This window comes from Alosa alosa, chromosome 22 (assembly GCF_017589495.1).
Source record: "Alosa alosa isolate M-15738 ecotype Scorff River chromosome 22, AALO_Geno_1.1, whole genome shotgun sequence".
NCBI classification, from domain to species: domain Eukaryota; kingdom Metazoa; phylum Chordata; class Actinopteri; order Clupeiformes; family Clupeidae; genus Alosa; species Alosa alosa.
The window spans coordinates 6,149,621-6,172,120 of record NC_063210.1 but is presented as its reverse complement, the minus strand read 5'-3'; the positions used below and the strand labels follow the sequence as shown (position 1 = coordinate 6,172,120).

Sequence of the window (22,500 nt, the reverse complement as noted above, 5' to 3'; positions counted from 1 at the left end):
ACTTTCCCTTGCACACTCCTTGCATCTCTAATACACACAATGTCCTGACGTCTTATTGTTCTTAATATGTTCTCATTATATGCATCCTCCACAATACATTTATACTTTTCGACTTCTCTACCACTTTCACTCTACACACACACACACACACTCTCTCCCACTGTTTCCCTCTCTTTCCATTTCTTGCACACAGACTCAACAATTATACACAGACACTTAATTCAAGTCTAACAAAGCCCTTCACAAGCTGACAGTACGCCCTCCCACACAAACGCTACACTGCTGATGGCCAAATTCAGTTCAGCTCAGCAGGGTCGGTTCTGTGCACGGCAAACTGCAAGGTTGGTTTACAGAGACAATAACTGAAGTGAATCTGACCACAGAATAAATACCACAACAACACAATCTGTGGGGCCTTAAAGAGACAACTACAGAGCTACTGGTACACACGCACGGACACACACATGCACGCACAATCTAACACAAACTAAAACACACACGCAAGCACTGGTCCAAATGCAAAGACACTTGTTCTACGAGACACTGGCACACACACACACACACACACACACACACAGCAGTTTTACCTTCCTGGTCACAAGAAACTGGAGGCGCTGTGAGCACATCAGCTGGGGGGGGTGAAGGGTGGGGGTAGAAGAAGTAGGAAAGGAGAGCGGGAGTGTGTGAGAGAGAAGAGTAAGGGAGGGAGGGAGAGATAGAGAGACAGAGAAAATGTAGAGAAAAAAGACAAGAGTTAAAAATTGGACAGGATACATTTGGTTTCTGTCATTCTGGGGGGAGCAAAGTGAAATATGTTCGGCAGACAGCTGTTGACAACTTAAGTGCAGTTGTGTGATAGAGCGAAGGCTTCCTCAGACCTCATCCTGGACATCAATCCTGGACAGCTGAGTTGTAATGGTGCTATGACCCTAAACCCCCATCAACCTGTCACTACAGAAAAACCTGAAAAGATTCTTGGTGTGACAACCAGGGTTCTATATATAAAGATCTCTCAATAGGTCTTCAGAAAATGAAAAGGAAAGTAGAAGGTTAAGGCTAAGACAAGCACTCTCTTTAATACATTTGAGTCAAAAAAGTCAAAAGGCTTTAGAGTTCAGTAATCAGTGATCCAAAACAGACGTTAAGTCCTGTGTGAAAAAGTGAGCTTCTCTCTCTGTTATCTGCCGTGACACAGTAAACCAGACTTTTCACGCCATTCTGGACGTCTGGTTTTTATCGCGTTTCCACACCATTCAGCGCCTCCAGCCCCATTCACAAACAGCTGAGCACATGAGCGAGCCAGGTAAGAGCGAGGACAGATCTCAGGCTAGATACTCAGAGAGTCTGTGCCATAACTACAGACACAGCACACTGGTGGGTTACAATAACTACAGACAGCACACTGGTGGTTCATAATAACTACAGACAGCACACTGGTGGGTCACAATGTCCTTAAAACAGCCTCAATAAAAATGTCCTTAGTCCTTCCAGAACTGAGAAATTGCAAACAATTCTATATCATCTTGATTGCTCTCATTGTTACATACACCTTACTAACTTCAGCACCCCAACCCTAGCATCTCAGTGCATCTTTGTCCAAAATGTACTAACACAATGTACACCACGCTACACTACCTACGGTCATTTCAAATGCACCGTGACCTTAAGCAGGACTGTTCTATAAGTGGGAAAGGAGTGGACAGTAACTGGACCTGGAACTAAGTGTGGGAGTGTGAAAGAGGAAGAGGAGGAGGAGGAGGAGGTGGCCATTGAGTGTGAGTGAGGAGGAGTGTTTCTCACCATCAGACAGGGACTCGTAGTCGTAGTCGTACTCGTCTTCCTCCTCCTCCTCTTCCTCAGGGGTGTTGCCCAGGGGGCCGCTGCTGCTGGACGTGCCGTTACTGGCCTGTGCCTGCATGCCCAGCTGAGCCAGCTGATGGGCCTGAGGGAGGATCACCACACACACACACACACACACACACACACACACACACACACACACACACACACACACACAGACAGACAGACAGACAGACAGACAGACAGACACACAAAGTTAGTGACACATTAGATATCGGAGTATAATCATACACCCTCACATACATAAATAAACCTCAGAACACAAATACAAGCACACACACACACACCCCTAAACACACAAGTCGAAAAGCAAATGCATGTTGTTGTGTTTCGACTTGTGTGTTTATGTTCCTGTGCAGTGATATGAGTGCTCCTGACCTTCTGTTTGAGGATGTCGACGGGTGCCTGGTGGGCCTTGAGCTTCTTGTTCTTCAGCAGGATCTTGCCCTTGAGCTGCAGCGGAGAGGGCAGCAGAGGGTCGTCGGAGAAATCGCTCTCAAACAGGAAGCGCGTCACCAGCTTCTCCCCAAACACCGTCTGCAACAAGGAAAAGAACAAACGTCACGCCACACTGCACTCCACTCTTTTTTAGTAGACACTCACTGTTGGTTTGCAGGAAATGGGGAAAATGTATACCACGGGCATTCAACTAGCGGCTAGCAAGGCATACATTCCCCATTTAAATCTTGTGTTTACTAAAACCTCCCATTCAAGCATTTAATTAGCGGCTAGGAACAAGGGATGTGCAGAAATAAGATCGCTGCATGATCATGAGATGCACCTTGAAGATCTCCGCCATTTTGCGCTGCTGAGGTAAGGAACAGTGATTCTCGATGGACAGGATCACCGGCATCTCGGAGTTGACAAACGCTGTCCGGTTTATCGCCTCCACCACATCCTGCATCCAACAACATCAACATCATCAGCCAAACACACAAACACCCTCCAGCCCTGCTCACCACTCATCTCCAGCCTATTACTTATCATCAGGATCCTTGGAAGCACATTTAAAAGGCTCCTGATGAGGAAGCACTTATTATGATTGTTATGATGATGGTTATTATCATAGTTTCATTTTCATTTGTTCATGTTTATGTATTTATTTATAAGGACAACATGCATAACATAACATCTGAATAAATCTGCCACTGTCAGCCAACTGGCTAATTTTCAAACATAATCTTCTGGCGAGATGTTTGGAAAACACTTAAAGTGGTAAATTATGGTGATTATGCGTGAGTGTATGTGTGAGTGCATGTGTGTGTGTATTATGGGATTTTCGTTTTCATACAGCTCGAGGCCTAGGTTGGAGAGAGAAGAGTTCCTACCTTGAAGGGGATTTTGGTGGTGAGGGTGTGGCCATGGTAGATGACTGGCAGTCCATCGTCTCCATCCCAGCAGTCCAACTCCACACTGCGACAGCCCTGCAGCAACACCTGCAACGTTCCCACAACATACCAGCAACATTACAACTCCACACTGCGACAGCCCTGCAGCAACACCTGCAACGTTCCCACAACATACCAGCAACATTACAACTCCACACTGCGACAGCCCTACAGCAACACCTGCAACGTTCCCACAACATACCAGCAACATTACAACCCACTCACATTATCTTACAATGGAATGCCATGCATTCATTTGAGAAAAATACAATTCCACCAACTACACACAATAGTACAAAACATAATTTCACATATCCCCAGGGGCCAGGAATAAACCTTTTAGGCTTCTACTTTAAGGACTAGAGCAAATCTTCTTCTAGAACCTTTTCGTTATTCGCTCTTAACGCTCTTAACCTCTGAAAAGTTCCGCGACACAAGCCCAGAACTCCCGCCTCCCAAACCACCACCTCGCCCCACCCTTGTGTACAGATCTTGGCTGGGCTCCCACCTGAGAGTAAAGCTCCACGGAGGACTCTCCCTTGAGCTGGTGGCCGGTGAGATAGGTGTTGTGGGAGGACTCGATGTAGTAGAAGGACAGCGGGTACTGCAGCTCCTCTGGGTTCACCTCCGACTCCTCCAGCTTAGAGGCAAAGTTATCCTTGTCCATGAGGAACCTAAGGACGATGGCACAGTGTCAACCATGTTAGCCTGATACATTGCAATACAATAGAATCCAACATGAGGAGTAACAATGATGGAGATTGTGACGTAATCAATATCAATCAATAATGACAGTAATCAATATGAAATGTACATACGGACTAACTACATAGTGGACAGTAGTTACACCTTAAGTGGACGAGATGGCCAATATGTACACTTACTGTGGACCACTATTAGCATGTAATTAACAAACCACCAGTATTAGTACTGTATGTAATTAATAACAGCCATTCAATTGGAAAAGGTTTCTAGACGATTTTCATTAAAATGGAAACGTACCTGGCAAAGCCCTCAAAGGACATCCAACCCATCTGCCGCATACTTGCTGAAGGTTCAAATTTCTTCATGGGAAGATAGAGAGAGATTAATATGCTTGTTCAGTCCACTACATATCTTTCACTCCTATGATATACTGTAGCTAATCTGTATTCACTAACCACTGATGGGTCAAATGCAGAGAGTTTCCTTCGCGATCAATGATAGTATCTTTTATCTAATTCAAATTCAATCTAGCATGAATACATTTTTTTACTCAGATCCAGGAAAAGGTGATTCTGGGAAATTTAGTTTTTTTCTGCTGACCTGAATCAGTCCTAGCAGCTGCTCGTAGGTGAGGTGTTCTCCCTGGCAGTTGACAAGGAAGTCGCTGAGCTGTGTGACGGACAGGCCGAGCACTCCGAGCGAGGCGTTCTCCACGCCCGTGCCGTTACTCATGATGCTGGCCGCCGCGATGGCGTCTGAGATCTGCTTCTGGTGGTCAGGCAACGGTGGCCGCGAGCGGATGAAGAGGCCCAAGTCGGAGCCATTTCGTGTAAGCAGGTCTACGGAGACGGAGAGGGGGGACATATGTGATCAAATCAATCATGGACTGCCATAAAGATCACCCAATCAATCCCAGTTAAACAAAAAAACAGATGAATGAACCTTTTCACTACCCTCACTACCATTCACCACAACTTAAAGTCAAACACAAAACAGTGCAATAAATAAGTCACTCTTCGAAAACATCAAAGGCTTGGTAGGTACAATACTGAGTCTCAATAATTATTTTAATAAATATCAAATCCAATAAAAATCTGCATCCCTGCAGACAATCATCATCTGTCCACTCCTTTTGCTTACAACATTGTTTAAGGGTTATGATGATAAATTGGGCACCTTTTGGAGCAATGTTGCTTGGCAACCACATAACCGGCTAAATTTGCCTACTAATGATTCAAATATGCAAATATCAATGAGAATGTGCTAAAACAACAGCAGTCAGGAACACTGATCAGCAACACTGCTAAATAAGCTGCCTTGTGCATCAGCAGCTTATAGCTGAGTCTCATTGCAGTGCTACATTCTAAACCTCTATCTGGAACTGACCACTGATCAGCCCTCTCTTGAGAAATGAACATGTCATCAAAGTGAGACATTTCATTTATCTATTCGGAATCACATCAAGCAGTTGTAACTCAATTATAACTCAATTATAATTTCTGAAGTGTTTTTTTACAGGGGTTTTAAATCTCATCAGATCATTATGTCGGATGAGAGATTGCTGTGTTCCTGAATTAAACTGGAAACTGCATGGAGCCTGCACAGTATTTACGTGCAAATGGAACCATTCAACAGACCCAAAGGCAGTGCAACATTTACTCATTAGCAACAACATTTACTCATTAGCCATTAGAGATTGATAGGCCAATCTCCACTTTTAGTAATGCAGCTGAAGAGATGGATAAAATAGAGGTGAATTGATCACACATGCTACTGTGAAGTTCATTTGGAGGTCCCCACCCTGCTAGTTGAGTTGGTCATCTAGAACACTCTAGAAGCCAGTTACTACATCTAACAGCGTCACTGCAGCTCCTCCTTTTGTCTGGTGACCAATATCACTCCTGTGCTGTGCTATATTGTACTCCAACTGTACCTAGGTCTGGTTGCTGTCCTGTGACCTTGTCCTCGACCTTGAGGTTTGTGTGGAGGGAGGGGGAGTCGGGGTCGGAGCGGGTGCAGGTGACGGCGTACGTGTCAAACAGCTCCTTCAGGTCCTTACGGCTGCGGATGCTAAACACCAAACACAATGATGACGGTAAGACAATACAAAGGACAAGGTCACAGTAAAACTGCAGAGAGAGAGAAAGAGAGAGAGAGAGAGAGAGAGAGAGAGAGAGAGAGAGAAAGAGAGAGAAAAAGCGAGGGGGGTACACACAAATTCATAAAAACAATCAATCTATGCTATTTTCATCTCACACAGCTGTTCATTATAATGCTAAGATGCTAACTAAGCTATTCTCTGAGGATAGTGGTTTTGGAGGCCCATATGGGAGGCGAGGCTGGACTCATGTCATGTTCACACTAGTGTGTATTTACCTGAAGGACTTGAAGAGCTCCACAAACTCTACGAAGCTCATGGTGGTGTCGGAGCTCATGATGTTCTGGAAGCCCTTGAAGCAGTCCTTCCCCCGGCCATGCCACGACCTGCTGCCCCAGGCACTGACCACGCACGCGCACACACACACACACACACACACACACACGCACACACACACACACACACACACACACACACACACACACACAGACACAGACAGACACACACACACACACGCACACACACAAACAGTTTATTCTAGACCCAAGTTAATATGATATGTCCTCAGACACTACTTAATATTAACTTGAATCCTACATTACCTAAATTCAATTTCAATTCATATAGTATCAATTACAATTGACATTGCTATTTAACACTGATGTATGTGTATATTGACCAAAAGCGGAGAGGGTAGAGCCATGTTGGGGGCGGAGGGGGAAGGGGGAGGGGGTGCTCACCTCAGCTGACCCTTGGCGTTGCAGGCCATGATGGGAGAGGAGTGTGGACGAATGGGGTGGGAGGTGCTCGTGCCACCGGGAGATGGAGAGGAGGAGGAGGGAGATGAAGAGGAAAGAGAAGGACCAGGGGACTGGCATTTATTGGACAAGGAGAAGGGTCCAGGAAGACCAGAGACACTGTTGTCTTCTAAACACACACACACACACACACAGACACAGATGATTACATAACAGAGTCAACCTTGAGCCATACTCAAGCCATACAATGTTAAATTGTCAAACAATACTCAAAAAACAAACAACAACAAACAGTTGTTTTCGATTGAAGGCCAAGTGGAGACAATGGGGCAATTGTAGTGATTTTCTCTGCAGTATTAAGTGCCTTTGTGTCCCAGAGCTGTGCAGTTTCTTCACCTGTTTCCTCTGGGTCATGTCCGTCCGGCGTGTCGGACTCTCTCCTGTCCAGCGACTCCTTACAGCTGCGCGTCTTCCTTATGACCATTTCGTCATCCGTGCCCTCACCACTGTTTTCCTGGAGACCACAACAAACACAAGCACTCAGGACTGAGTGTGGGATTATGTGTCATGTTTCACCACTGAACGTATGAGGGGTGATTGTGTGTGTGTGTGTGTGTGTGTGTGTGTGTGGGTGTGTGTCCTCCCTGGAGAAAACACCAAACAGCCATTTGGCACATGACAGCTCATGTTCTGAGCCTCTGTGTGCTTTTATGGTGAATGCAACAGTATGGCTGTGACTATGCCTCTGCCTATTTCGACTAGCGTGCGAGTCGGTCTTTGGGTTGCATGTGTGAGTGTGTTTTTCTGTGTGTGTGTGTGTGTCTGTCCTCACCCTGACTAGCGGCTTCTTCTTCTTCTTCTTGCTGACGGCGTTGATACCCAGTGGGCTGCTCCTCTGAGATCCGGCCTTGTCCCCGCCCCTTCCTAATGTGCCACTCCCACTGCCCGCATTCCACCGCCGCCCCCCAAACAGCTCGATGGCCTGGGCCAGTGTTGGGCCCTCACACCGACCATCCTCCTGCACACACACACACACACACACACACACACACACACACACACACACACACACACGCACATTATGCACAGTGATAAAGACAGATATGCACAATTAACCAAAACACACACAAAACAGGCTGATGCACTGGGCCTTTAAATGATAGAGGCTGATGTACTGGACCTGTAGAGGCTGATGTACTGGACCTATAGAGGCTGATGTACTGGACCTATAGAGGCTGATGTAATGGGCCTATAGAGGCTGATGTACTGGACCTATAGAGGCTGATGTAATGGGCCTATAAAGGCTGATGTAATGGGCCTATAGAGGCTGATGTACTGGGCCTTTACCTGATAGAGGCTGATGTATTGTCTGCGGAGCCACTGCAGCCGCTGGTCAGGGAAGCGCCTCATCCTCCTGGCGGCGGCGCAAAGAGCCTGGAGGCCCTCGTGCAGCATGCGGGCCGTGTGGCCCGGCGCCACCAGGTGCAGCAGCCGGTTGTCGGTGGTGCCGTGGCCGTGGAGCAGCGAGACGGCGTGCTCGCCACAGCTCAGCATGCTCAGCTTGTGCTGCGTGCACACGGCCACCACGTCGGCACCAGGGTGCCCACGGAACACCGCCTTGACCGAGGCCAGGTCCAGCGCGCCCTCCGTCAGACCCATGCCAAGCGCGGCGATGCCGCCGCCTCCGCTGCTGTTGCTGCTGCCGCTCCCGCCGCTGGTTCCCGGGGCCTGGAGGGGGTCGGAGGCCTTGGCTCCAGGGAGGGAGCCGCCGCTGCGGGGCCGGCCCCAGACGAGGATGCCGTTGTCGGGCAGCAGGCGCAGCGAGCAGCGGGCGCTCAGCCGGCTTTCCTGCTCGTAGTGGATGGCGGTGGCTCCGCGCAGCAGGAACTGATGGACCTCAGCGCGGAGCGACAGCACGTACCAGGGGATGAGCTCCGTGCCGTGGCCAAACGGGCCATGGGCGTCCTCGGGGATGACCAGCGGGTCAGTGCTGTTGTCTTCCTCGCCGTCGCTCTCAGCACCGCAGTGCTCCGAGCCTCCGATCTGGTCCTGACCTTCGACCTCGGCATCCGAGAGGTCACCAATGGAGAAACTGTTTCATGTGAATAGTTGGAGAGAGAGAGAGAGACAGACAAATAGTGAGAGGGATAAAGAAAAAAGAAAGAAAGAAAGAAAGAAAGAAAGAAAGTCTTCAAGCAATTTCATTACATTACATTACATATCATGTGCATGTCACTTTAGACATAAAAGCCTAACATGCATGTCAACACCTGCTTTATGTAGCACCAGGCTTGTGAATTAGTGCAAACAAGCACATTTAATGCAGAACACTTATACCAGAGCCCTTACAGACCAGTCAGGCAGCTCTTCATTCCACTGCGAAGACATATTTATTATAGCAAACATGCTAGAGGATGTAGCATTAATGGATGCTCCCCACAATGCATTTGGCTGCTCTTAGGCAAATGTGGGGACAAAAAAAAGTATCATGCATAGGCCATCTTATGAGGGATTGAGAGAGGGGACGCCAAGCCGACAGCAGAGAGACACAGGGAGAGAGAGAGAAAGAAAAAGAAAGAAAGAAAGAAAGAAAGAAAGAAAGAGAGAGAGAGAGAAGAGAGAGAGAGAGAGAGAGAGAGAGAGAGAGAGAGAGAGAGAGAGCATGTGTGTGCACACAAAGACTTACACAACACGGTTTGAATGAGAGTTCTTCCTGGATGGGGTGAGAGAAAGCAGTGACAGAGGGAAGAGAGGAAGGGAAAGGGGAAGAGAAGAGAGAGAGATGGAAGGATAGATGGAAAGGAGAGAGGAAGAGAGAAAGAAAGAGAGGGCGAGGAAGAGTGGAGAGAAAGGGGCAAAGGAGGAAGAGGATGAGAGAGAGGAGGAAGAGGATGAGAGAGAGGGGAGGAAGAGGATGAGAGAGAGGGGGTGGGGGTGGAAAGAGGGAGGAGAAGAAAGGTGGGTGAGAGAAAGTGATGGTGTTGCACAGGATCTTAGCTTGTGCAGGCGGAAGCACAAACGCTCTCACTCTGAGAGGCCACGAGACTGTCCGGAATCTCCGGCAGCCATTAATGTTAATTATGAGTGTGACTGGACTGGACTGGACTGGACTGGACTATGTGTGTGTGTGTGTGTGTGTGTGTGTGTGTGTGTGTGTGTGTGACAGAAAAGAGTTCTATTATGTGTCTTTCCGGCAAATGCATTGTGTGTGTGTGTGTGTGTGTGTGTGTGTGTGTGTGTGTGTGTGTGTGTGTGTGTGTGTGTGTGTGTGTGTGTGTAGATATGTGTAACGAACATAGAGAGTATGTTCCTCCTCTATGGTGCACTGTATGTTTGTGTGCGTGTGTGCGTGCGTGTGTGTGTGCGTGTGTGCGTGAGTGCGTGTGTGTGTCTATGAGGATGTGTGCATGACTGTGTGTGTGTGAGGCTATGCTGATCTTCTGTCTTCCCTGACGACAAACAGAGCTAAGGCCCCCATGCATTTTTCCCCTCAGAAGACAAAAGTGCTCACGAGCTTCTCTTCCGGGAGTGTGTTTCCCATTCTGTCACAATTTACTGCCGGGCAACACGGCCCGCTTTATTTAGTAGCTGGCATTGTACATGGAAAATCTTGTCCTTACTCGGAAAAAAAGGAGAATAAAGAAAAGAAAACATAAGGGAAAATTGAGAGGTCTTCTCAGGACATCTGCCTAGACTATAAGGAAAAACAACATAGTTTTGTCCAGCAATGTTTTTTGAGACACACACTGCTGACTTTCTGTTTCATGGGTCCGATAATAACACTTGCTCGGCTCACACTAAAACAATATCCTTGTAATGTTCCCTCAGGATTCTATCAAATCCATCGGACCAAACAGTCTGTGTAGTGAGGAAACTTTTACTTTACAGACAATAGACGTACAGTACAACTTAAAAAGAAAGTGAATCGGAAAAGCTACCTTGTGAACAATGTCTTTTATTCCACACAGAGGGACCTCAACCTCAGAGATTCAAAAGGCCTTCACACTTGAAGTGGCACTGGACCTAATAGAGCTACTTAATAATGAACCTCAGATTTCCCACAAAGAGGAGGGCTGACCTCTACTGCCCCTACTGTCCTTATGTGCCTGTGGAGTACAAAGACCTCCATTTTCTCCCTGCCAATTAGTGCTCCTTCCTATTCATGGTCAGAATGGTACAGACTAGTTTGAACAAGAGAGACGTTGAGTCATCAACTGTTTAAATACCTGCAACAACCTCAGAAAGAGTCATAGGAGATTGACGTACGGGTTTTTGTATCGGTCCTTGACAGAGTTGCAGCGTGAGGCCGGGCTGTCTGCGCCGCTGGCCGGGTCGCCGTCAGTGGTCATTGCCATCTCCTCGCTCTCCAGGCTGCGGTGGCAGCTGCGGATGGTCTGCAGGATGTTGCTGACCGTGGCCTCCTTCTCAGCGCTGTGGAGGCCGTCGGGGCCGGCACGCTGCAGGAAGCTGGGCTGACCACTGTAGTCGGACACAAACTAGACGAGGATGAGAGAGACGTTAGTCCTCAAGAGTAACTCCAGAAACAAGCTGCTGTCCAGGGAGTTCAGACATCAATACATCCAAAAACTCTGCAGCTGGAACAGTTTGGACATTTTGACTTATTTTCCCTTTTACCTCTACGAAGACTAATGAAATCTTTTCCTTAATTCTAATTCCCCATCACCTACTACTTAAATCTCATTGTTATGACCTCAGAAATGACCTCTGGCCGGACTCAAACCTGGTTCTGGACACTGGACTGGTCATGGGTACTGGACCTGCATGTGATGCGGGATGCTGCCACTGTGCTACGGCCCACACCCTCCCCAAATCTTTCCTTGTAACTTACTTTCCATCCTCGACCATATCCCTCTCCAACAGCTCCTCCATTCCCACACGTGCCCTGACCCAAAGCCTTTCCCTGACCCATCCCATGAATCCAACTTTAGCGTCTACTTCCTCTCTATGAACCCTCTCCTCCTTTCTTCCTCACCTCCACGGTGTCCTCCTTGGGGTCCAGCGTGTGGCGGAGGCCGATGAGGCTGGCGGCTCCGTCCAGGGCGTCGCTGAGCTCCTTGAGGAAGACGCCACAGAAGGGCACCACCTTGCAGCCGGGGATGTGCAGCGCGCGGTGCACCGCCTTGCGGTACTCAGACGACGACTCGTGCTGGGCCATGGAGTCCTTCAGGCGCCGCATGCTCTCGATGTCCGCCTGGTCCATGAACTGCCACATCTTCAGGACTTTACGCGACCTGGAGGCATGGACAGGGTTTGACCATTAAGGTGATGACACATGGGGCAATTTTTGAACCATGTTGCTGGGCAACCACATTGCCAGTTCCATGTTTTCTGATTGTATGATCATGACAATTTGCCTACTGATGACTACATTTCTCCAGACAAAAAAAATATATATATTGCCCGAACAACAATACACCGCCTAGCAAAATTGCTCAAAACATTGCCTTGTGCATCATCGGCTCTATAGTATAATACAAATTATATAATACAGATTTACACAGTTAACAGAAACAACCACTAAACCAAATAATACATTATGTGTACAGTGCATATGCAACAGTTTATGTTAACATGTGATCATACCAGCACCACTGAGTCCACCCAATGAAAACAATGGACATGAATGAATAACAAAGAAGGAATCTCTGAAGCACCACACCTGAGTCCAGCTAAGAACTCCATGACGGCGTTGTAGTTGCCGATGTTCCAGCAGCAGTCCGCCACGTGGACCATGTAAGAGAACACTTCACGCTTCTCCTCCATAGAGCCGGCCGTCAGAATCAACCACGTCACCCATGAGCTTACCTACATTACAAGACAGAACACGTACACCTTGCTACAATCACTGTGCTTTTGATTTGAAAAATGTGTCATCTAAAATTACTGAAATGTATTTAGTTTGACTAAATAGTGAGAAACTACTACACACACACACACACACACACACACACACACACACACACACACACACACACACAGTACACACATAGCCAAGGATTCTTCATGTAGAGAAGCCTTTTAGTAGACCATATAGGTTTTTAAAAATTCAATTATGAAAACTTTCCTTGGCTTGTCTGAGGGGAAACTCAACCCATTATGCTGAGGAAAAATGGCAAATGAACCTGTTGACTAAAGTACATTGTTAGGGCCACACATTACTAAGAAGCGAGGAGAGCAATAGTTGCCAGCTATAACTTCAATCAGAAAGGCAATTTTTTAAATTTCGCTCTGTCGATACACTTATGTTATTTTTAAAAGTCGGTCTTTCGTAGCGCGCCTGGCACCCAAAGTCCTTGGAACGGTCTCTGAAATTAGAGCGACTCATTTCCTGATTCAGCCTGGACGAGGAGGGACGGAAATACACAAACCCCCACCCCCCACCACCGTGCGACTGAGGGAGCAGTTGAAGTTGAGGTAGCAGGGCGCAGCTGGCCAGGCCAGTGGACACACAGACAGGCAGGCCCAGGTAAACACATTTATCTGGACTTAATTAAAACGGAGCGCTGCTTGATAATGCCCGCTCTGTTGCTCAGCTCTCAGACGCTCCCACTTCTTCATGATCTGGAACTGAGGCTGGTGTGATGTTGGGGGTAAATACTGGGTGAGTGTGAGTGAGCTCCATTGCACCCAGCTACGGGTGGTACGTGAGGTCAACCGATTCAACGTGGCTGAAGGTCGACATTTTAAAGTAGAGGTCAGAGTTTAGAGCTCAACAGTCAAACAAACCTTCAAGGAGACTTATTAATATACTGCAGATACTGTACGTCCTGAGATAATGTATTTTCACAGTACATTATATATTAGTCTCCCTCTGCACACTCTGATTCTACATCATCATGATCAGAGAGATACGTTATGACATGAGATAGATAACTAGATTAAAGGCTCACATTACCCCTCGGTTGTTCATCTCTACTACATGAAATCTCTCCGCCTTCTAGTACAAAGTCACCAGGGGATAGCTAAACATTTTGACCTTAACGTTTATCATCTGTTCCCACATGACATTAGAGCAGTAAATAAACATTCAATATAATGGTTTATACTGTGAGTGGGAATACGGCTTAAGTAAGAGAGAGTAAACTGAAGTCCTTCTGTAGTTTGACAGTTCAGTTCATGACACTGATCAGTGCAAAAAAAAGGAAGAAAATCTCCTAATGTCCTCTGTGTGAGAAAACAACAGTCCAGCTCATAACAGCCAGGAACATCAGGGAACAGCCTTAATCCATTTCCAGGAAAGTGTCCAAGGCTGATGTAACTTAAACACTGATACAGTAAACACTGGAGCGGGACTTTATCTGAGACGTGACGCATATAAATAAACATCTGTCTCTCTTCAGTGATCAGGGGATCACATCTTTTCATAAGATGACTCAGCAAACTATTGAATTACTCAATTCTGCCCTGACTAAGATTTATTATGTGTTTTTTTTTTTTTTTTTTTTTTTAATAGCAGCCACTGGTGGCGTTTGTGTTCATACAGTTGTCCAGCCTATCAGGGGGTTGATGGTTGGGGTGTCCTCAATGAAGTGTGAATGCTGATGCGTGAAAAGTTCCGACAGGGTAGCAACATGTTGTGGGTTAAAAGAGAAACCTTGGACAGCAAGACACATGGTGACACGCAAGACTTGAATTCAAGATTTACATCTACAGGGATGAGGACATCCACACAACAGTTTTGTTCTGGGAAAAGACTGATTTTTTTTAAAAAAAGGAAAGATCTTGCTTCCAATCTTGACTACTGCTGTCTTTCATTCCCCTAAACATTTGACTACTACCCCACATCCAGGCTCTTTCTATCCATTCAAAAGCAAGGCCATAACATATTATAGCAAGTTGCCTTAAAACATTCACAAGGGCATCCAGAGCGTGTCTAGTGGGTAGGTGTCCAGTCTTGCTGTGCGTGTGAAAGACAGGTGGGGTAGTGGCTGCTGTGTGGGCGCGTGCGTGGGGGTCAGCTGACTCCCTGACCCTGAAAAGGGACACTATGAACGCGTGCATTCAGCACTCAGGGCCCTTTAGACCCCCCCCCGATGGCTCCCCTCCACATGACTGAGCTCCACACACACACACACACACACGGCATTCAGACACCAGCCACTCTCCCCAACAACCCAGCGACCCAGTCAACTTCACACATCACTGACTTCACTCCTCAGCCATGGTGGTGCTGCTAGACCATAAATAGTGGCAGAGCATGAACAAAAAAAAACAAAGAACATAAACCATAGGCAGTAGGCTAGCAGTTGTAGTGGAGCTAGAACATAGCAAATATGGGCCATCCAGATCATTAAGTCAAGATGCTGTCTAGCCCCTGTAGTGGCAAGTGTTTTTCAACTAATATGTGGGTAGAATTGACTGTATTATTGCCAATGATCATTGCAACCAAGACTGAGGTCTAAAGCCCACTGTTTTGGGCACTTCTGTACAGAACCCTGCCGCTCTACTGGCATGACATCCAGCCACTTGTGTCCTGCACTACAACACTAAACACGCTTTCACTAGAGCATGCTTGGGTTCATTATTACCACTGATTTTAATATAACCAAAAGATAGAACACTGCTTCGGTCACCCCGTTAATGTCCCTGCTGTCCCTACTCCACGGACACTTCCTCCTCACAGTACACTCTAGTGCACTCACTCCAATACTTCATGTCCTCTAGCCCTCCTTCACGCTCTCCTGTCCTGTCCTGTCCTGTTCCCGCAGTGACAAACAAACTCACAGCCTCTCAGCTGCTCTGATGCCCCTCGCACTCGTTCAAACTGGTGGTCTCCTGTTTCAGCGAGGAGCACAGTCACACAGTCACACACACACACACACACACACACACACAGATATGAGCCCAGTGGCAGCACAGTCTGTCCAGTCCGATAACACCAGCACTTGCGTAAGAGTGACAGACACGCAGGAGGCACGCAAGGGACGTCTCCTCCGGGACAGTTTAACTGTCAATGAAGTTGGGGGCTAAAAGGAAGAGAGGACTTCAAAGAGCATTGCGGAGGGCCGCAACCCCACCCACCACCTCCTTCATCCCTTGGCCCCCTGACACCATGCCCCACCTCCACATCAAAGTCGGACACCAGACACCCTGTCTGCGTAAAAAGGTGCCGGTGCCGTGCCGTGCGTTTTGGCTTACAGTTGCAGCGGCGGTCGACGCACAGCGCTTGAGAGGAATTAAATAATGCTGTTGTGCAAATGGGTGACTGGGCTGGAGGGGTATGCGGCCCGGACATGCTGCATACTTGGCAGGGCCCGGGACATTCCGCCACGGAGGCCTCTGGCAAGCCCCAGGCATAAATAACGGCAGGGATAAACTGTGTTTCGCCAGCGCGAGCCACACTAATGACACACGGAAGGAGGTGGTGTGTGTGTGTGTGAGAGAGTAAAGGGGGACTGGAGAGTGTTTTGGGGGGCCGTGGATGGGGGTTTTGGAGGTGTATTAGTGAGGTGCCTAAGCGTCCCTTTCCACTGAGCGAGAGGCTCTGCAGCTCTAAGCCTGGTTCTGTTCACAACAGGCCTGTGAGATTAAACAGCCAATTTCCCAGACTGATACTGTGTGCTTGCCTCCCCTCACTGTGTGTGTGTGTGTGCCTGTGCCTGTGCCTGTGCCTGTGCCTGTGCGTGTGCATGTGTATGTATCTATGTATGTGTATGTGTGTCTGTGTGTAAGTGTGCGTGTGTCTGTGTGTGTGTGTGTGTGTGCGTGCAAGTGTGCATGTGTGTAAGTGTGTTTCTGTGTGTGTGTGCGTGTGTGTGTGTGTGTGTGTGCGCAGCGCAAGGCAGCGTGTGTGTGCGTGCGTGTGCGCAAAAGGCAGCATGGTGCGCGGGTGTGCGTGCAAGTGTGTGTGTGTGTGTGTGTGTGCAAGTGTGTGTGTGTGTGTGTGTGTGTGTGTGTGTGTCTTGTCCTCCTGATGTGTGTGCCTCACTTGAGAGCTGAGCGAACAGCTAGGTTAATCCTCTCTGATTAGAGTAAATGAGGCCGAGAGGCTGATGGGACAGGCATCTCACTCATGTTTACCGGACCAGGAGCTGATCAGCACAGAGGAGAGAGGAGAGAGGAGCTGGCACAGTTCAATATGTGATTAAGCCCAGCTCAGAAAAACCACTAAATCAATCACTTCACAACCTCAGAGTCCAAAGAATCTGTTAACGAAACTGAAACTTTAATGAAACTCAAGGGTGGGAAATGGTATTAATTATGACCCAATATTAGTTCAGAGTTCAAAGTTCATCTACAGTTCAGTTCTATTAGGGGTCACACAGACCCTCTGAAGCATGGCCACAGTGAACTGGGGTCGGTTATCAGATCTTCTCCAATAGGATACAGCGCAGGAATGGAAACAGAACAGGTAGAGAGAGAGAGTATGCTAATAACTGATTCTCTGAAACGAGGTGCCTTCACAGTCTTTGTTTGCGGGGTTACACCAAAACTACATAATTATGATTCTAACCGTAAAATACCTGAAGGTAAGAAGGTAGCCCACACACAGCTCTTCACGATAAAGTAGGCTGATCTCAGTTTGACCTATTAATTATGGTCGTGCCAAACCAACATGCTAACAGTTCAGCTGAGTGGCCTTCATCACAGCTCTTAGAGGATACTCCTACTAGCGTCCTAAGCCAACCGATGAGTTCAGCATGCGTGCTGTTTAGCTGGTCAAAGTTTCCGGAAACCATTTCCAGAATACTGGCCTGTGCAGATGTATCCCAACTAACACTCAATACTGCTAATAAGGCTGCTGGAAGACATTAAGCATGATTCAGTCAACATGACCACCCTGAAAGCCGGCAGAGAGACAGAGAGAGAGTGTGTGAGAGAGAGAGAGAGAGAGAGAGAGAGAGAGAGAGAGAGAGAGAGAGAGAGAGAGAGAGAGAGAGAAAACTGTGAATGAAACGGCACATCTGTAAATGACAGTTGCATTGGTGCACGCCAACCATGAATCGCCTGTCACATTACTGAACCCTCAATCACATACACGCCCCATAAACACACACGCCCACCAACATATACCAATGTCGTGTGTGTTAGCTCTTAGCTAAAACTGCTGAAACTGACATGGGAGCCAAGTTCAAATTTCTTCCAGAAGGAATAGATTTTCTGACAGCTACCGTAAACATGAAGGAAAATTCCAGAAAGCTGAATGACACACAGCACAGTAAGGAGCTATTCAGACTAAACATGCAACGTCACGAGAGCAGATACTAGGATCATGGTTATCACTTCTTCACATTGGTTAATGGTGGAGACTGTTCTCCAGCGTATCACTCCTAAAGCAAGATGGGGATGGGAAAGTTCTGGAATTACAGTAAGAATTATAACCCCTTCAGTATGAGCAACACATTATAGGCCTGTGTCCTGGACATGGATGAAGCCTAGTCCTAGACTTAAAGCTCTCTTTCAGTGGAGATCTTCACTGAAGTTCTTTTTTATTCTCTGGCTTAAAATTAATATTCAGAAAAAGCGGCCCTATGTGACACAAACGACACACAATGACGTGGTTGTCTTGACTGTGTGACATCACCTAATATTTCCAGCACATTATCATGGCAGCTGATATCAGCACTTCTACAAGGTAATCAAACTTTATCACCTCATTTAAATGAGGTCCTCTGTGGCCCTTTATAATACATTTCTGACAGTAGCTACATGTCTAGCTGTATTAGCTTAACATGATGGGCATATAGTTGCTGTGTGGATAAATGGAGCAGTGCCTGAGACGCGGATATGGCAGAGGCACTGTGACGCAACAGAGCCGTTCCGCCAACGCAACGCAGACAATGTGTTCAAGCCTTAAGTCATATGAGATGATGGACGTTATCTTACATTATGCAATTTTCCTTTCCAATCATACAAAGTATCGCATGTTTAATGTTGTTAAGTGAGTGTTGTACTTTGAGAGCAAAGATTAACCGAGTCAAATTCCTTGTTTACGCAAACCTGGCCAAAAAACTGATTCTGATAAAGGCACCCTTATCCTTGACCTTAACATAACGTTTCCCAAATCATTTTGATGGCATATAACCTCATAACATGACGAATGGCACTTCTGCTATTGTCTGAGCGGCCCTCTGTAGACGATTACCGACCTAGCAACTTTCTAGTTTCGGGTAGAAAACTGCACCCCCGAGGCAGCATACATGTATCCTTCGTGCTGCTTTCAACCAAAGATTCTTTATATATTAGAACGTCTCTGCTTCAACTCCCGCTGATTAAAGTCAACTGTCAGCATTCTGTGTTGCTATCATAGTAGGCCGTCCGAAACCAAATTCATAGACTTATCCTGATGCCTGCTACGGCAAGTGACTCGTTAGACAGTTGAAGACAGTTGGGAGCTGCCTTCCATTTCAGACACAGCCACTAAGTGCAGCACTACATCATGCTAGCATCTAATCCCATCTACAGGCACACATACAGTACACACACAAATAATGTCACTCAATCACTCATTCAAGAAGACTGATCCATCTATCCAATATAAACTTGGCCCTAGTTTGACCCCTGAAACAAACAAAAATCTCTCTCTCTCTCTCTCTCTCTCTCTCTCTCTCCTCCCTACCTCATTGAAGCGTGTGACCAGGTCCTCCAGGGCGCTCCTCTGCTGCCCCTCTCCACTGCTCTCCGTGGCGGGCATGGCGGGTGCCGAGAGCGAGGCCCTGAGATGCGGATGCCGCGGCAGGCACTCGGGACTGCCCAGCTGGCGCGTGAGCAGGCACAGGTAGTCGAGCGGGAAGACGCGGCGGTACAGGCGCCGCTCCTGCTCGGTCAGTGCAATGGCCACCTCCTCGGGGAAGGGTACCAGGTGGCGCAGCTCCGCCAGCTCCTTGCTGATGCCCGCCGCCACGCCGACCACACCGCCCACACCGCCGGGCAACAGCGAGCCCACGCTCTGGGCCACGCCCGCACACAGCTGGCGCTCTGGGGGGGAGAGAGAGAGAGAGAGAGACAGAGAGACAGAGAGAGAGAGAGAGAGAGGAGGAAAAGGTGAGCTTTTACATAACATAGCGCACATGTTAAAACCCCATGGTACAGCCCATGGAGATACAGACGGAGGGACATAACTTGTCAGAGGGAAGGAGAGAAAATGAAGACGAGATTGATAGACAGATGAGAGAAACAAAAGACAAAGAAAGGAGGGAAAGGTGGGCTTTTGAAAGAAGAATAGAACACAGATACTAAATAGATCAGTGTCATTCCAAACTACTCCTATGCAGCTCTTTTGAAGCTGGTTCTCTGAGAGAGAGCGGTGAACTTAGATGGATGGATGACAAGATCCATTCAGACAGACATACAGACATGCAGACAGAGGTAATGAGACATTAGAAACCGATATTCTGTAAACCAATTTAGAGCTAACCACAAGATATGCACAGGGACGGCTATCAAGAGGCAGCCCCTAGTCTGAAAGAGCTGCTGGAGAAATCACTCAGCTCCACTGAGCTCAGTCAGACTGACTACCCACACTCCCAGAGTCCATTCAGGGATGGAGGGATGGATGGATGGAGGGAGGGAGAGATGTATAGAAACGGTATTAATCCTGAGGGAAATGTGGGCATATGGCTCTGATCTGGCCTTGTTTACATCACAGAGGGGTTTCATCATCACCCAGTGTGAGTCTAATGGAGTCTATGACAGACTCCAGGGCCTGAAGTCCAGTAAGTGCAGATGGAGCCGTAGAGAGGTACTCATGCAATGCACAGTATGTCTGGTATGGCTGGCATGGGATGAAGCATTTAAGGCTCTGTAAACAACAAACCTGTAAGGCATAGACAAGACAAGCCCACCGTTTTACAGGAAAGAAATGCCTCCCACGTCCTTACTCATACTAAGTAGAGGTGTGAATATTAACTATTTTTGATCTGAATATATGACAGAGTTTTACAGTTAGGGGTATGGCTACAGTAATGTAAGCCTGAGTCAGTAAATAGAAAATGTATCAGGAAAGCAATAGAACTCTTTCTTATATTTTCAGTGTGTCCTCTCTCTCCACAAATGCTAGAAGTATTATGAATGTCCATCTCCACAGATTAACACTGCAGAGCAGTGGGCATTTGCTAAAGCAGCCCATGTGCTTTCATAACCTTGCATGATTCTGTGTGTGTTCATAATAACCTAATAGAGATAGCCTTATTCCAGTGCATATTAGGACATTCAAATATCCCTGCTTACACATAGACAGGCAAAAACCATATTAAGACCAAATCAGATCATTTTGTTTTGTTTTCACGAGAATTTCAAATACTATAAGATAATTAATAGAGGATCTCATTTCTACTAGGCGAGAAGAAGTATGTCCTCCTGGTAACGGCAGATTACCCTCCCACCCTCCCAAACACACACACACACACACACACACACACACACACACACACACACACACACACACACACACACACACAGAGCCAGAACAGTATGTTTGTGTCATAGAGCAGGAACAGAGCAGTGCGGGGACATCATCAATTTCAGCAGCCTTTAACGCCTCTCTGGAGAGGATCACCACAAACTCAGCTCAGCACGCACGCACACTATGCACACACACACACACACACACACACACACACACACACACACACACATTATCCACATCATCACAAACTCAGCTTGCACCTCTGCAGTGAAGCAGAGAACACACTCCACCTGGGTCACACAAGCACATCAGCAGCAGCAGCAGTAGCGAGAACAAGAACTTCTTAGAACCTAATAGAATCAAGCCCTAGGGTGAAGAGTAACAGCCCAAAAGAAAAACAGAATTAACCAGCAGAAACAGTTCACAGCCACTACCACAAATGTTTTTGTATTTTGATAAAAGCTACAGGTTTTCCAACTTCCCTACAATCACCCTTAAAGGATGAAGTAGGCTACATTTTGTCAGTATATATATATATATATATATATATATATATATATATATATCAATCAGTGGCTGTTGCTATTAAGAATACTTAATGTTGCATGACTATAAATTAGTGTGTAAATCTATACTTGACTGAATTTCAGAAGCAAAAGAAGCTTCTATACAACATACAGTATACAAAATCTACAGTCCTAAAAATGCACATTCTTTCAAAGAATATAACATGCTGGGCTATACCAGGGGTCAAGGCAGTTGTGTAGGTGGGGTGGCCATTTCCACCATGTTACTGCATAACTGAAGGGTTCTGTGGGCACTTGCATAATCAAAGCTCTTCTGTCTAAGACAATACGGATCTCCAGGATCACAAAGAGGCTGGGCCCACCACATCCCACCACAGACTCCCTCTCAGGAGGGCCTTGCTCTGCATGACAAACAGTGGGCTGGGACATCCAATAACACACACACACACACACACACACACACACACACACACACAAGCATTTTAGAGACATCACTCTGACAGATTAATCCACCTCTGTGCAGACCCAGACCCACAAAGACACTCATAATTAGATGTGAGTCACACACACACACACACACATACACACACAAACACTAACACACACATGGGGCCCGGTGATTGAAGCCAAATGAATTCCACCTTATTAATAAGCATGTGATTGTTTGCCATCTTTCCATGGTGAGGAGCCTAATGTTTATGCATGTCCACTCAGGACGCCTTGGGAGTGTGTGTGTGTGTGTGTGTGTGTGTGTGTGTGTGTGTGTGTGTGTGTGTGTGTGTGTGTGTGTGTGTGT

The 22,500-nt window shown here is 47.1% G+C and overlaps 1 protein-coding gene across 8 annotated transcripts in view; it reads right to left on the bottom strand.

The window, feature by feature from the left end:
- The window catches only part of plce1 (phospholipase C, epsilon 1), a 73,423-nt gene that overhangs the window by 13,371 nt on the left and 37,552 nt on the right, over positions 1–22,500 (bottom strand). For 4 of the 8 annotated variants that reach the window (XR_007192310.1, XM_048232508.1, XM_048232509.1 and 1 more), the window contains 19 exons: positions 19,390–19,748; positions 12,490–12,635; positions 11,803–12,061; positions 11,076–11,305; positions 9,496–9,522; positions 8,157–8,901; positions 7,642–7,827; positions 7,206–7,323; positions 6,792–6,978; positions 6,330–6,452; positions 5,887–6,023; positions 4,554–4,792; positions 4,251–4,312; positions 3,757–3,922; positions 3,189–3,296; positions 2,642–2,758; positions 2,239–2,397; positions 1,801–1,942; positions 588–629 (listed from right to left, as the gene is read on the bottom strand). Coding sequence is in view for 7 of the 8 variants with exons in the window: in XM_048232508.1 (XP_048088465.1) it covers positions 588–629; positions 1,801–1,942; positions 2,239–2,397; positions 2,642–2,758; positions 3,189–3,296; positions 3,757–3,922; positions 4,251–4,312; positions 4,554–4,792; positions 5,887–6,023; positions 6,330–6,452; positions 6,792–6,978; positions 7,206–7,323; positions 7,642–7,827; positions 8,157–8,901; positions 9,496–9,522; positions 11,076–11,305; positions 11,803–12,061; positions 12,490–12,635; positions 19,390–19,748 (3,552 nt within the window). In the remaining variant the exon portion in view is untranslated. The remainder of the gene's footprint in view (positions 1–587; positions 630–1,800; positions 1,943–2,238; positions 2,398–2,641; positions 2,759–3,188; positions 3,297–3,756; positions 3,923–4,250; positions 4,313–4,553; positions 4,793–5,886; positions 6,024–6,329; positions 6,453–6,791; positions 6,979–7,205; positions 7,324–7,641; positions 7,828–8,156; positions 8,902–9,495; positions 9,523–11,075; positions 11,306–11,802; positions 12,062–12,489; positions 12,636–19,389; positions 19,749–22,500) is intronic. The other 4 variants (XM_048232511.1, XM_048232512.1, XM_048232510.1 and 1 more) reach the window with 3 other exon arrangements.